This window comes from Sinocyclocheilus rhinocerous, unplaced genomic scaffold (assembly GCF_001515625.1).
Source record: "Sinocyclocheilus rhinocerous isolate Xijiao unplaced genomic scaffold, SAMN03320098_v1.1 scaffold100, whole genome shotgun sequence".
Classification (NCBI taxonomy): Eukaryota; Metazoa; Chordata; class Actinopteri; order Cypriniformes; family Cyprinidae; genus Sinocyclocheilus; species Sinocyclocheilus rhinocerous.
Window position 1 is genome coordinate 560,740 of NW_015624543.1, and position 14,133 is coordinate 574,872.

The window sequence follows — 14,133 nt, forward strand, 5'->3', positions numbered from 1 at the left end:
TTGTTGTCTCATACTTTTAGATATGCTGTTATTTGTAAATGCAACTGCTTATGTTAGCTTTTAATATACGGTTTTATCCTGATTAAAGCTTTAATACATTATGGCAACTAGGGCTGTGCAATTAATCGGAAAAACAATTTCGATTTCGCCTCCAACGATTGTGAAAATACAATAATCGAGAAAAAATGATTATTCCGCCCCCATTCCGCCCCCTTTTCCAGCGCTGCGCTTTCGTTCCTCCATAAAAGCCCAATTTCACTTGCAAATCAGTAAAATCATGTAACGTGACTTTTGCAAAATGGGACGTGCTTGATTTATATAAGTAGATTTATTCATGGGAGGTGATTGTAACCCTCTTGGAAAGGCAGAAGTCTGCCGGGGAAACACGGGCTCTATGGCTATACCGTGGACTATACACATACGAGAACCGCTTAGGTCTCAATATGGAACCCAACCTTCCACGGTTCCCGCAAATTCATCGTGAAGGCCCGGCGCCGGACATTCCGCTGTGTAAGAAAAAGTGAAGACGTCGAAGATCTTGATGAAGAATATTCCACTACCTTCTCCAGTTTTAATAAAAACTCTACAGGATCCATGTTATCAGGCTCAAAAGAACCCACTGCTGTAATAAGACTTTGAAAGTCCATAAAAGACAGTTGTCTAACAGCTTGGCCATTTTCATTTCTTTGATCAAGAACCCTCTCATTTCCAGTCTGTCTTGTTCGCACTGGTGCTATTGGGAATCTCACAGAATCATCTGAGGAATTATGTCGACTAATGGCTTCCTTGCAGTTCTTCTCCTCATATTCAGAATTGGATTGAACATTTACCAACTGTCTAGCTGTCCCTTCATACAAACATCTAAATGTTTCCATCTCTGTTTCAGACTTTGAAATTTCTTTTCTCAATTTCATTATCTGTTCCTTCAAAATAATCTCTTCAGCCTCGCTATTTCTCAATGACATATAGGATTTAGCTTGACAATTTAGCAACTTGTTTTCAGTTTTAATTTCTTCTAATCTTTTCTTAGTTACCTTGTATGAGGCAAAAAGAGCTTGAAGTGCATTAGCAACTTTTCCCTCTTTGTTTTTAGGCATTTTGGGACAATTTTTGAATCGAGACATAGCCCACTCGTAGGGGTCATCTGCCTTCTCTATCCCATCAAACATTCCCACTGAGCCGTGCTTAGCGATGTATTTAACTATCAACTCTGCCATTTTCACAATCTTATTGAATTGTGTTCAGCAATTCAATAGGCTTCTTTTCCTCAGGTTTGACGGGGGCCTGGACAGGCGGGGCGGCCCGCCCACACCCGGCTCCACGATGCCGCTTTGCTGAAGGCTGCTCCGGATGTGGCGCGGGAGCGGGGGCTGACGCGGGGGCCCGCCCTCGGCGACGAGTAGGCTGGGGCGCTGCGGCCGGCGGACTGATGGAGGCAGCAGCTGCCCGCCGGGGCAGGATGTGTCGGATCGCCTCAGTCTGCTTAGCCTAAGCCAGGATTAGGCCATAGTTCAATTAGTTCAATTTAAGTAATTTTTATAAACATGCCTTAGAAAAACGCATTACTGGTGTGAATCTTAAGACAAAACAAAGGCACTGACATGTTTTAAGATCAGTCAGTGCAATTTATTTAAGTTGAAACAGCTCAGATTGACATTTTATTCTAGGACTAGGCTTAAGCCTTGTCTGTGAAACCGGGGGTATAAGAGAGGCCGTTTCTCAAACGAAAGGCTGCATCCTCCGGAGGTTGCATTTACAGGCTGCATACGTCATCAAGCCTGGTTTATTTCAGTTAACCAAGCATTACATTCGGGAGTCATAAGCATATTACAACAATTTACTCTTAACTAAGTATAATGGTCAAATTTATAACTGTTAAAGGGGTCATATGATGTTGCTAAAAAGAACATTATTTTGTGTATTTGGTGTAAAATTGTGATTGGCCAAATACCTCAAGCGTGTGATGGAATGTTATGCCCCTTACCATACTGTGATGCCCTGTCAGGCTGGAGCGATGAGACAGAAACATTAAAACCCATTATAAACGAGGCATTTGTTGCATCCAGTGGGGACATAATTACGGATTATAATGACTTATACTGTCTTTTTACGCATTGCATTGCGCCACGTAAACATAAAACCATGTCTGCATTTGAGATCGGAGAAATGACAAACAACAAGCGCTAATCTACACTGCTCAAAACTGCCGTTTGAATCGTCAGTGGCAAATCACTTAAATATGAAAACTTACTTACAGTCTGTGAGTCAGAACAGCCGGCATAGTCTAACCTACCAGGATCAGGAAACGTGTTGCACACATCTGAATATCTGGGTTGAACTTGGTGTTAATTTCGTTAACAAAGACTATGACGAAAAATGTTCGTTGAAATTCCCGAATCAGAGCTTCACTGTTAAAATCATAAATTTTCTGCCCGGTGTGTTTTGCTTATTTTAAGCAATCTGAGCTTGTAACACTTCAAAGAGAAAGGAAAAATTTAAATCGCATCATATGACCCCTTTAATATTCTAAAATAAGAACTTCTTTATGACGTATGCAGCCTACAAATGCGACCTCCGGAGGACGCAGCCTTCCGTTTGAGAAACAGCCAGAGAGAGAGAGATGCAGAGCGTGTGCAGAGCAGGGGGACGCGAGGAACCGTATTAAGAACCGCTGCTTTAGAACATTGATTTTGAAACTTGTGAATCCATTAGAATCGTTAGAAGACAAAATTGCGATTCATATATGAATAGATTTTTACGTGTACCTCTAGTTTTCTCTTCCTCTTTTCTAAAGCAGTGCAGCATTCTGGCATTCTCCATTCCCGAGGGCAGGGTTTATCTGGGTTTGTGACGTCACGAACCCGGTAAGTAACTTGTTGTAGTCCCTACCAGCCATTTTTGTTGGCATTAAACTGCCAGAATTTTAAAAGACGATATCTCCGTTTGCATTGAACTTTCAGCTTCGTAACTTTGCAGATATTGTTTATGCTCAATAACCAAGATTACACATTAGCTAACATTAAAAAAGTTAAATCGCAATCAACCACCCCTTTAATATTGCCAATGTTCTTCTTATTACCAACAGTTATGCTGCTTAATATTTTTGTGGAAACCGTGATGCATTTTTTTTTTTTTTCACTTTCTCTGAATTTATTGTGTCTTTGCTGAATAAAAATATTTCTTTCTTTCCTTCTTTGTTTCTTTTTAATGTTCCCCGCATGTTATGCGGGAAAGAAGAAAGTATTTTAGTATCAAAAACTCGAAACACTTCAGCTGTAACAAATAGATTTGCTCAAGAGTTATTAAGTTACCTGTGGAACCGATCAGTAGCCATATGACTAAACGCAATAAATTACCTTCATTTCCTGTATATCTTTAGATAGCGATGGTGTTGACTGGAGAGGAAAAATCTGTATTATGCCATAGCTTGGGGATAATATTTGTGTTTAATGTGATTTATTGCTTCAGAAATTGATTTTTGTTCTATCTGATGTCCTTTCAGAGGCACCAATCAAAAGTATATTGTCTTTTTCACAGCGATTAGTTTCACACAGCAATTCAAGCATTTTTATTATCCACCAGCACTGCTCAAAGGAGACTGAAAATTTCAGCTCTGTGACTCATGAGTGCATTTGTAGGAATTTGTACACAATGCTTATTATGAAGGCTTTAACTTTTTCTCTTCCAGTTACTTCACAGAGTGTTGGCTGATATACCAGTATTTATACAGCAGACTGTGAGCAGGGATAGTTTAAGGGGGAGGATATGGACCACTCACAGAAAAATGATTTGAAGTAATCGCAATGCTCAAGATGGCAGATTATGGAATGATCTAGTTTCTGAATCTGAATATAGATCTAAATCTAATTCGAAATACATATTTCATATACACTACCATTCAAAAGTTTGGGGTCAGTAAGATTATTTTAATTTTTTCGAATTAATACTTATTCAGTGAGGATGCAATAAATCACACAAAAGTAACAAATAAATTAATGTATTATGTTACAAAAGAATTCTATTCCAAATAAATATACTGTAAAGTATATGTTCATCAAAATATTATGGAAAAAAGTTTCCACAAAAATATTAAGCAGCACATCTGTTCAACATCGCTTCTCAAGAAACATTTTTTTATTATCAAATCAGCATATTAGAATGATTTCTGAAGGATCATGTTCCACTGAAGACTGGAGAAATTATGCTGGAAATTCAGTTTTGCCATCACAGGAATAAATTACATTTTATATTATATTGAAAATTTAAAACAGTTATTTTAAACTGTAGTAATATCTCTTTTTTTTTTTTTCTTTAAATGCAAACTTTGTGAGCGTAAGAGACTTCTTAAAAAAAAAATGTTTATGTTTTTATAATATAAAAATAGTTTATATATTTTTACAAAAATGTTTTCAAACCTGTATTTCAAGTTAAACTTTTTTATATCATAAATTATTAATTAATAAATGGTAGGTCACACTTTATTTTCAGGTCCAATTCTCGCTAGAGCAAGTATATGCACTTTAAAAAACACTCCCGTTATAATCAGTGAAGCTGTCTACACTTTATGATGAATAAATCTCTTATACTTACGTCGTAGTGCATCTGCACTTTGTTGTTTATGATGAGAGAATTGAACTGAACAGCAAAACTCTGGTGTCTCTGACTATCGTAGATTCACAATGCTATCATCTATCGGCACAACCCTAATACGAAGGTCAAATTATCTTAAAGGTTAATAAGACACTTACTGACTTTGATACATAGTATTGGGGATTTCTATTTTTGAAATGTTAAGTGTTATATTCTCTGTTTCACTGAAATGATTTTCTGTAGCAGCTCTAAATCAGAGTCATGTTTATCTGGCCCTGAAATCTCACAGGAATGATTGTTTGAAGCACAGATGGCGGGGAAAGCATCGTGCCTTCCTCTAGACACCAGCTACTTTTGCTCAAATAGCTCTCCTCGCCACATCTCTTGCAGTCCTTCATATATCTCATCCAATTAAGTCCACAAGCGTATAACCTCCCAGACATGTACATCTCATCTTGTTGTTTCTTATTTGATTTCCTGTCTGATATAAAAGAAAAGGGGGCGGGGTCTATTACATCATCTTGTTTGCAACAATTCATCCAAATAAGAATTTCCTGGTTTTTCTGTCTGCTCTGCTGGGAACATCAGTGGATGTAGGCTACAAATAAGTCAGCGCAGAGTGGGATGTGAACAGCACCTCAAACACATCCACATGCCCTGAAGAGACAGCAGTCCCCAACTGGCCAGAGATTGACGTCTCGATGTCAGGCAGCCCTGACTAATTTATTCCAGAGGAGCTGTAGAAGGGGAAAAAAGCTGAGTTATTGAGATACAATAACTCTACTGGTTAATTAGAGTGTATTTGAACAGTAAAGCCGGCTTCTGGAGTCTGGAGGGGGCTTGTTTCAGATGGAGGGGTGCAGGAGTTTTCTATTCATAGTCATTTTAACTGATTCACATATTATGTTGAAGGTCAGGTTAAGTCATCAGGATCCTCTTGTTTGGCTTTCAGTGGGACAAGATAAAATTCGTAAAATTTTTACATTCTTCATTTTGACATTTTCTGAAGAAAATTGTGAGTGCCGTTTTCACAGACAACGCTCACAATGTTATGTTGAAACTGGTCAGACAAGTTTCCCAGTATATAATAATAATAATGTTTATACACATTATATATATATATATATATATAACTTTATATTATATTATTTATTATTTATTATTTATTTTATAGTAAATGTTTTCTAAATACTGGTCAGAAATCAAGATTAATTGACTGTATTTTTGACTATACCAATAGTATTTAACAGTAAGAAAATACTGTTAAATATAAACGATGATATACAGTAAATAGATTTAAAGTTTAAAATTTAAACAGTTTTGTTTTGTTTTGTTCATACTGTGTGTCTGATCACTTAGAAAATCACAAACAGACCTATTATTCTGTTAGTATCACAGATGGTGTTTGATGAGTTATGTGTCAAATTTTGGGTGGAAAATATAAAAATTAAGAGGAATAGCAAGCACCACTAATTAGTGTGCAATGATAAGACTGTGTAATCTGAGGAGAGCCCAAATCTTTAGATTAAATATTTGATTTTTTTCACATTATATATTCCTCTACCTTAGGGTTTATAATGCAGTGTTAGCGATTGGCCACTCAGTTGTCAGTGGATGTATTTCAGGATCAGTTTCTGGATTTTGCTTTCAGCTGCCCTAAGGTTATTAGATTATTAGATGAGTCTGTCTTAATAACCGGTCGGGTTCCTTAATGTTTTATATAATCAATTCTGTCTAATTACCGTCTCGCACATTCCTCATATTCCGCCTAGTAAATTGTGCCTAACAAGTTCTAACAAGCTGGCACATACTGTAGCGAGTCTCCTATCATTTTCATGTGATTCTCTAAGGGAACTGGAAAGCCTCATACTGTATGTTTCACTTGTTTAGATGTGAGTGAGTAAGTGGGGTTTTATGTACAGTGTGGGTATAAGTGACGCCCCCTGTTTTTGCTGATGATGAGAGATTGTACACACCACAGCAGTCCAGAAAGACTATGGTGTCACTAGTTCATTACTTATATTGTAGGTGTGAGCATATTTTGGGGTGGCAAGGACAAACCAACCAACATTGCTGGAATGATACACCGACCAGTCCCCCTATAAAAGTGTAAATGTGCTGAACGAAATGTTATTACAATGAGAAGATTTACTGAGCTGTTGAGTAACACACAAGATTTGCTCACTGGTTGAACTAGGTTGCTTCATTTACTTGTCATAATGGAACACCAAGTGCTCAACTCCAACCGCTGAGAGGAGAACACTCTGTGCTAATATTTGGAAGTTTTGATTCTGTCAAATAGTGTTACTCGGTTTATCATGGTGAGGGTCTCAAAGGAATAGAGACTGTAGTTTGAAAGCTAAAGAAAGGATGCAAAACCATCATAAAAGTATCATAAAAGTTGCTTGTTTGCATCTTCTGAAGTCACATGATAGCAATTGAATGAGTCCAATTGATTTGTGAATGATTCATTCAGACTGGTTTTGTGAACTCAATCAACTGATCAATTGAAAAGCTACAAATAAGGTGTTCACAACTTTAAAGATTCTTGCTACTTCTATGACGAATTTTGATCTGTTCCTCACATGAAGTTTGCAATGTAAAGGAAGTAGCGACGGATCTTTTCTTCTGTATTGTGATGCACATCCAAGTGAAACGGCTTATTAAAAAGAAAAATGTAGGACAGGGACTCGGTTATATCATATGAATTGATTGTTGATTGGATGGAAACAGATCTGAATGTGAGCCTACAGTTGACTGTAAGAAAGGGTTTTGAGGACAGAATATGTCATTTGACCAGAAGATCAACTTATGACATTTCGATTAAAAATTACAAGCTCAAAAATTCTAATATATATGGATGAATAGTTCACAATGCATTTAGAAAATAGTTAGGGTGAATTTCCATTTCATGCAGACTTCAGTTTGTATTGGAATATGGCACACAAATCAGATCATTTTTATGATAATTTTATTGTGATGTTTTGTCATATTTCCCTTTTCTTATATTTAAAAAGTGGCCAGGATATTTTTTTTAAATTCACCTTTCGTGTTCCACTGAAGAAAGTCATGCAGGTTTGGAAAGACATGAGGGTGATTAAATGATGAATTTTCTAATATTTCAAATGGTGAAAACGGGAGTCTGGATGAGGAGAGGTGTGAAGTAAGCTTGTTTAGGGTTAGATTGAGTGAGAAGAGAACAGATGGTTCGTTCTAACACCTCTCTGGTTTTTAGAGAGCCCAAAGGAGCTGGTGTGAGTGGATGTAGTTTATTGCCTTGCTTTGAGAGCTCATCACTGCAACTTTTTGAAACTTTTCAATTCTGTGTACAAGCTGAATTTCAAGCATAACTTTCTGTGTTCTTGTTATTGATCTATCTGTGCAATTATCATCAATGTGAGGCTTTTCTGACTACAGAGATCTGTTGTTAAAGCAAGCACAGTTTATCAAGTAATCTAGATGTCAGCTGGGATGGGTGCATTGAAACCACTGACGAAAAAAAAAAGATTTCGTCTGTGTTTCCCTCTTTTCTTCTCTCTCTCAGATCTACTTGCGTTTCCTAGACTACGAGATGCAGAACTCCAACGAGTGTAAACGTAATTTCGTGGCGGTGTACGACGGCAGCAGCTCGGTGGAAGACCTGAGGAATAAATTCTGCAGCACGGTGGCCAACGACATCATGCTGGTGTCCACGCTGGGCGTGGTCCGCATGTGGGCCGACGAGGGCAGCCGAAAGAGCCGCTTCCGGATACTCTTCACTACCTTCCAAGAGCGTAAGTCATAACACACAGCTCTCCTATCCAACCCTCATGTGTGTTTATAATGTATTTATTATTTTGTTAGTCATTTACACCGTGTGAATCTCGTGAAAAAATGTCTGGGTCAATGACAAGAAAATAAGAAATTACACTGCCATTCAAAAGTTTGAGGTGGGTATGATTTTTTAAAGGGGTCTTATTATGCTTTTTCACTTTTTTTACTTTAGTTAGTCTGTAATGTTGCTGTTTGAGCATAAGAAGATCTGCAAAGTTACAAAGTTCAAAGTCCACTTCAAAAGGAGATATTTTATTTAACAGAAATCACTTTTCAAAAACTACAACGAACGACTCGTTTGGACTACAACGCATATTTTCCGGGATTTGTGATATCACAAATATCGGCGAATGGGATGAGACCTGATTGAGCTGCACTAGAGAAGGCAACGAGTGTTATCACTATGTTGGAAACACGCTAGCTTTCCCAAGGCAGACGAACTTAAAGTGGTTACAATCATCCGGGTTTAAATCACACTCAAATTGATTTGATTTTGATGCAATATTTACACTGAAGCTCGCAGGCGGCTATGGTAAGGGGCATGACATTTCCCGACCAGGCGCCGAGTGCTGCCAATCACAACACACACTGGCCCAGCTAACCAATCACAGCACATTTCGTATTTCAGAAGGTGGGCTTTCATTTGATACAGGAGCTATTTGAGCCGTTCATGCCAGACTGGGGAGAGGGGTGTTGTAATAATGTAAAATATGTGAAAAATTATATGTTTTTTTAATGTGTATGAGAGCCTGTTCTAGTACACCCCCAAAACTAAATCAAGACTTTGTAAAAGAGCATAATAGGACCCCTTTAAATGTTTCTGAAAGACGTCTCTTATGCTCACTAGGTTGCATTTATTTAATCAAAATATTTAAGCAATTTTGTGAAATTTTACGACTGTTGAAATGGAAATAACTGTTTACATTTTAAAATGTCATTTATTCCTGTGATGGCAAAGCTGAATTTACTCCTTCAGTCTAGCATGATCCTTCAGAAATCATTCAAATATATTGATTTGGTGTTCTAGAAAAAATTCTTATTTTTTGCAATGTTAAAAACAGTTTTTGCTACTTAACATTTTTTGGAAACCATGATCATTTTTTTCAGGATTCTTTGATGGATAGAAAGTTCAAAAGAATAGGTAAATAGAAATCATTTGTCTTTGTCTTTGATCAATTTAATGCATCTTTAAATAAAATTAAAAACAAACAAAAATGTAATAAAAAAATATTAGAACAAATATCATAGTTTCCACAAAAGTATTAAGCAGCACCAATATTTTCAACATTGTCATATAATAAAAAGGAATGTTTCCAAACCAGCATGTTATAATGATGGATGTGATATATGATATAATTATTATGAGATATATACATAATATATATACAGTGGGTACGGAAAGTATTCAGACCCCCTTAAATTTTTCACTCTTTGTTATATTGCAGCCATTTGCTAAAATCATTTAAGTTAATTTTTTTTCCTCATTAATGTACACACAGCACCCCATATTGACAGAAAAACACAGAATTGTTGACATTTTTGCAGATTTATCAAAAAAGAAAAACTGAAATATCACACGGCCCTAAGTATTCAGACCCTCTGCTCAGTATTTAGTAGAAGCACCCTTTTGGTACCCACTGTATATATATATATATTTCCCCTTTGGTTTTAGGTTGAAATAAGACATAGACATTTTTTGACAACTTTCATAAAGCCCATCTCACCTCACAGCAAGGTTGGGTTTACACCCTTGTGTTCGTGTTTGTACAAAATTTGACAAGCACTGACATCTTACACTTCAGCACTCATTCCCTGTTTTATGAACACTCACTTATAAAACACACACTCTCACTCTCATTTTCACCAGCACATTCATACCTGACAGAACGCTAAACCGAGCAGGACTTGGAAAATGAAAACAGCTCATCCATGTGTCCATTAAAGGTACACAGGGCCATCTATTTAGCTGGTCACATCATGCCAGTGATTTGAGCCACAATCACACTATCAATTTTTGCTAAACCTTACTGAATAGACCAATAAACTGTTTATGCAGGTTAGGAGCTGGCTGACTCACACAGCCATGTTGTTCATCAACAGAAATGGAAGTTTAAAGGGATAGTTCACCCAAAAATGAAAATTCTGTCATCATTTACTGCAGAAGACAAAAGAATATATTTCCAAGAAAGTTGACAACTAAACCATTTTGGTGAGTTTTATTATAAACACAAAAAACACTGTGATGTTTCTCAAATGATCTTCTTTTGTGTCCCAAGGAAGAAAAAAATCATACATGTTTGGAATGACATGAGGGTGAGTAAATGAGGACAGAATTTCCATTTTGGGGTGAACTATTCCTTTAATATTTATTCTTTTCGAAATAGGTGTTTATAGTATTTATCATATTTAGTGAACCTATTTAGTAAATTAATTTAGTGAATCATATTTAGTAAGGTCAAGTTTTAGTTGACTAAAAGTCGGGGAATTTTAGTCTAGTTTTAGTCAATTGAAACATTTTAGTCATGCTGCGCAATGGTTAAACAGATAATCACAATAATTTAGCTCAAAATTATAGCAACAACAAAAAATACTTTGCATTACGTACAGAGGTTACGTAAGTGCATTTATTCAGCAACCTCAGTCACAAACAGATCCACATTTGGATTTGGATTTATTACAGTGTGAAGTGACATGGACTCTCTGTATATGTTTGTCAATGTTTTCAGATCATCAACGTTTTTTAAGAGAGAGCTTGTGCGAATGGTTGCCAGGTTGCAAAGATAAAGTAAAACACAGGGCAGAAAATGTGTCCTTTTTAAGGGACAGTTTACTAAAAAAAAGAAAAATTTTTGAGTATTTTTGGAGTATGAGTTTTTTTTTTTTCATACTATGGATGTCAATGGCTACCGTCAACTGTTTATTTACCAACATTCTTCAAAATATCTTCTTTTGTGCTCAACCGAAGAAAGAAAGTCATACAGGTTTGGAACAACATGAAGGTGAGGAAATGATGACAGAATTTTCATTTTTGCATGAACTATTGTATACCTTTAAGAGAGAAGCTCGTAGGGGGATTTAAACTCTGGACATCTGGCAACCCCAAGCATGAAAACTCGTGGAGGTCTAGAGTATTTTCTCCTCTTTTTGTTATAGAAAATATGGAGAAATTTTATCAGGGTTAGTGTTTATTGATGTCAGTGTTGTCTCATCTTCGTCTCATTTTAGTCATGGAAAAAAAGGTTTTTGTTAACAAAATTAACACTATTTCGAAATGAGACACATAAACTATTTGTTATTTAATTAGTACAGGAACATTACTCTGTAGCATGGTAAAATCGATTGCATACCTTCCCATGTCAAATATAAAGATCACTTCCCCTGTTTCCTCTGCTAAATAGCCTTTATAAAAACATACAGGCTACAGGCGAGACCACAGATGCACAGAATTACAAGATTATTCATTTAAGGGATGAGCTGTTTCTGCAGGGACGGAGCCGTTTCTAGGAAGCATGGGGTCTGTGTGGTGCCCCGCCACCCGGGTGTCTTTGATTGGGTGGTCCTGCACAATCGGGGTCGCATCTCTCCGGGTGGCAACACTAGCAGAGTCAGACACTATAACGTAATGAGGGAGGAGAGAAAGTAAAAAGAAGGAACGTGACGGATGGGTGCTCTAAAAGAGGATGAAGTATTGTGAGAAAGCAGGGACAGGAGAGGAACAATAAAGACTGAGTGTCTGGCTATGAGAGGAAGTGCTGAGAGAGAGAGAGAGAGAGAGAGAGAGAGAGAGAGAGAGAAAGTGGGTATAGGGTGATAAAATGGGGGTTTAATGTTTGACTTGTAGCACACTCATCATTAGTGTGCACTGCCAGCATCAAACACCTTTCTTTGTAATGGTCCCACCGCCGTTCCTGTGATGTCCTTTCGCCATTCGTCTTGTCCCAGTGGCCCCTAAAAACGACCCCAGCCTAATCACACCGTGCCGCTGCTGATGGGTAAACGATTAAAAGGAAATGATGCCACCATCCTCATTGTGCACGGCAAAATCAGCTGCCATATATATAGTTTGTATCACAAACAAAAACTGTGTCCGTCTTCATTTCAGGCTGCAAAGCAACAAAATGTGATTATTGTAAAGGGGGGTGATTCTTTTCTATACCCACTGTATGTTATACAGTAACAGTAACAGTTTTTATGTTTTAATAAAATGTATTAAATATATTTTAATATTTGACATTTTTAGAAATATATATTGTTTTTAGAATCATAATATTTTTTCTCACACAATATAGATATAAATTTTAATACATGTAAAATATATGGCTTTCTTTATTTATTACAAGGCAGTCATCATATCAGAGGGTCCTTGGTTTCGAAAAGTTTGAAAACCCCTGGCGTCAGGAATAGTAAATGAGCAATTTTGTGCCCAATTCCAGACTACAGCATTGCAGCACAGCTTCCACTTTCTCTGACTGATTGCTGGGCTTTAATGGACATTAGTGTGCGTTTAAAGAGAGCGACGGATATCCTGAAAGCATGCGGGAGAAGAATGGTTGAGGGAGTGAGTCTGTGGTTTGGTGCTGAGGCCCTTGAGGGTGCAGAAAACACAAAATGCTCTTTCTGAGACAGAAAGAGGCAGCTGCGCGCCTGCGTCAGTCTCGTGAATGGCGATAGGTGGATTTGTGTAGGAGCCCAGTGTCCTTTTGTGCAGCCCTATCCAGTAAATGAACACAGGATGTGCGGTTGCCCGGGTAACACCCCTGCATAACTTGTTCAGGCACTTACTTATGCACTCCCTCCCTCTCTCTATCTCTCTCTCTCTCTCTCTCTCTCTCACTCACTGGATTTCTCCCTCTGGTTTGCTTGACTCAGCAGCTGAATGGGGGAAGCCACCATCCTCTGAAAAGGGTCTTGCCAATACTTCTAAATAAATCAAACTGTATGTGTTCGCTCTACTACAAAAGCATATTATGTTTTTAGATGCATGATTAAATGGATTCAAATCAAAATTCATTCACACACTGCAAAAACAAGCAAACAAAAAAAAAGATTTTCTTGTTTTCCATTACAATTTTATAATATTCTTAAAATCAAGTTACATTTATTTGATAAGAAAATTACTGAATTACTTTAAAATTTAAACATATAGAAATTAAATGAGTTTATGATTAAAATAAGAAAAAAAAACTATCTTATTTTGTTTTCCTGAATAAAAAATAAATAACTTATTCAAAGGCAAAACAAAATTATGTTTCTTACCTCAGTGACAGATATTTTTTTCTTGCTTTAAGCCTAAACTTACTTAATTTTGAATATAAATATATATTAAAAATATAACAAAATTAAGTTTATCTTTAAAATAATTGTCATTGGGGTAAGAAATTCTGGAAAAATATTTAAAAAAAATTTTAAGCATAAGCTAACTTCATTTTTATACATTTTAAATTTTGAACAAGACTTGACTTTTACATTGTTTTACTTCTTAAAGGGGTCATATGATGCTGCTAAAAAGAACATTATTTTGTGTATTTGGTGTAATGAAATGTGTTTATGCGGTTTAAAGTTAAAAAAACACATTATTTTCCACATACTGTACATTATTGTTTCTCCTCTATGCCCCGCCTTCTGAAACGCGTCGATTTTTACAAAGCTCATCAGTCTGAAAAGCGAGGTGTGCTCTGATTAGCCAGCTATCCAGTGCGTTGTGATTAGCCGAATACCTCAAGCGTGAGA

General features: G+C 36.8%; 1 protein-coding gene across 1 annotated transcript in view; it reads left to right on the forward strand.

Annotated features, from left to right (window-relative positions):
- Positions 1-14,133, forward strand: part of LOC107741667 (neuropilin and tolloid-like protein 1) — a 107,239-nt gene that overhangs the window by 84,846 nt on the left and 8,260 nt on the right. The window contains exon 7 of the mRNA XM_016554438.1: positions 8,135-8,363. Within this exon, the coding sequence (XP_016409924.1) occupies positions 8,135-8,363 (229 nt within the window). The remainder of the gene's footprint in view (positions 1-8,134; positions 8,364-14,133) is intronic.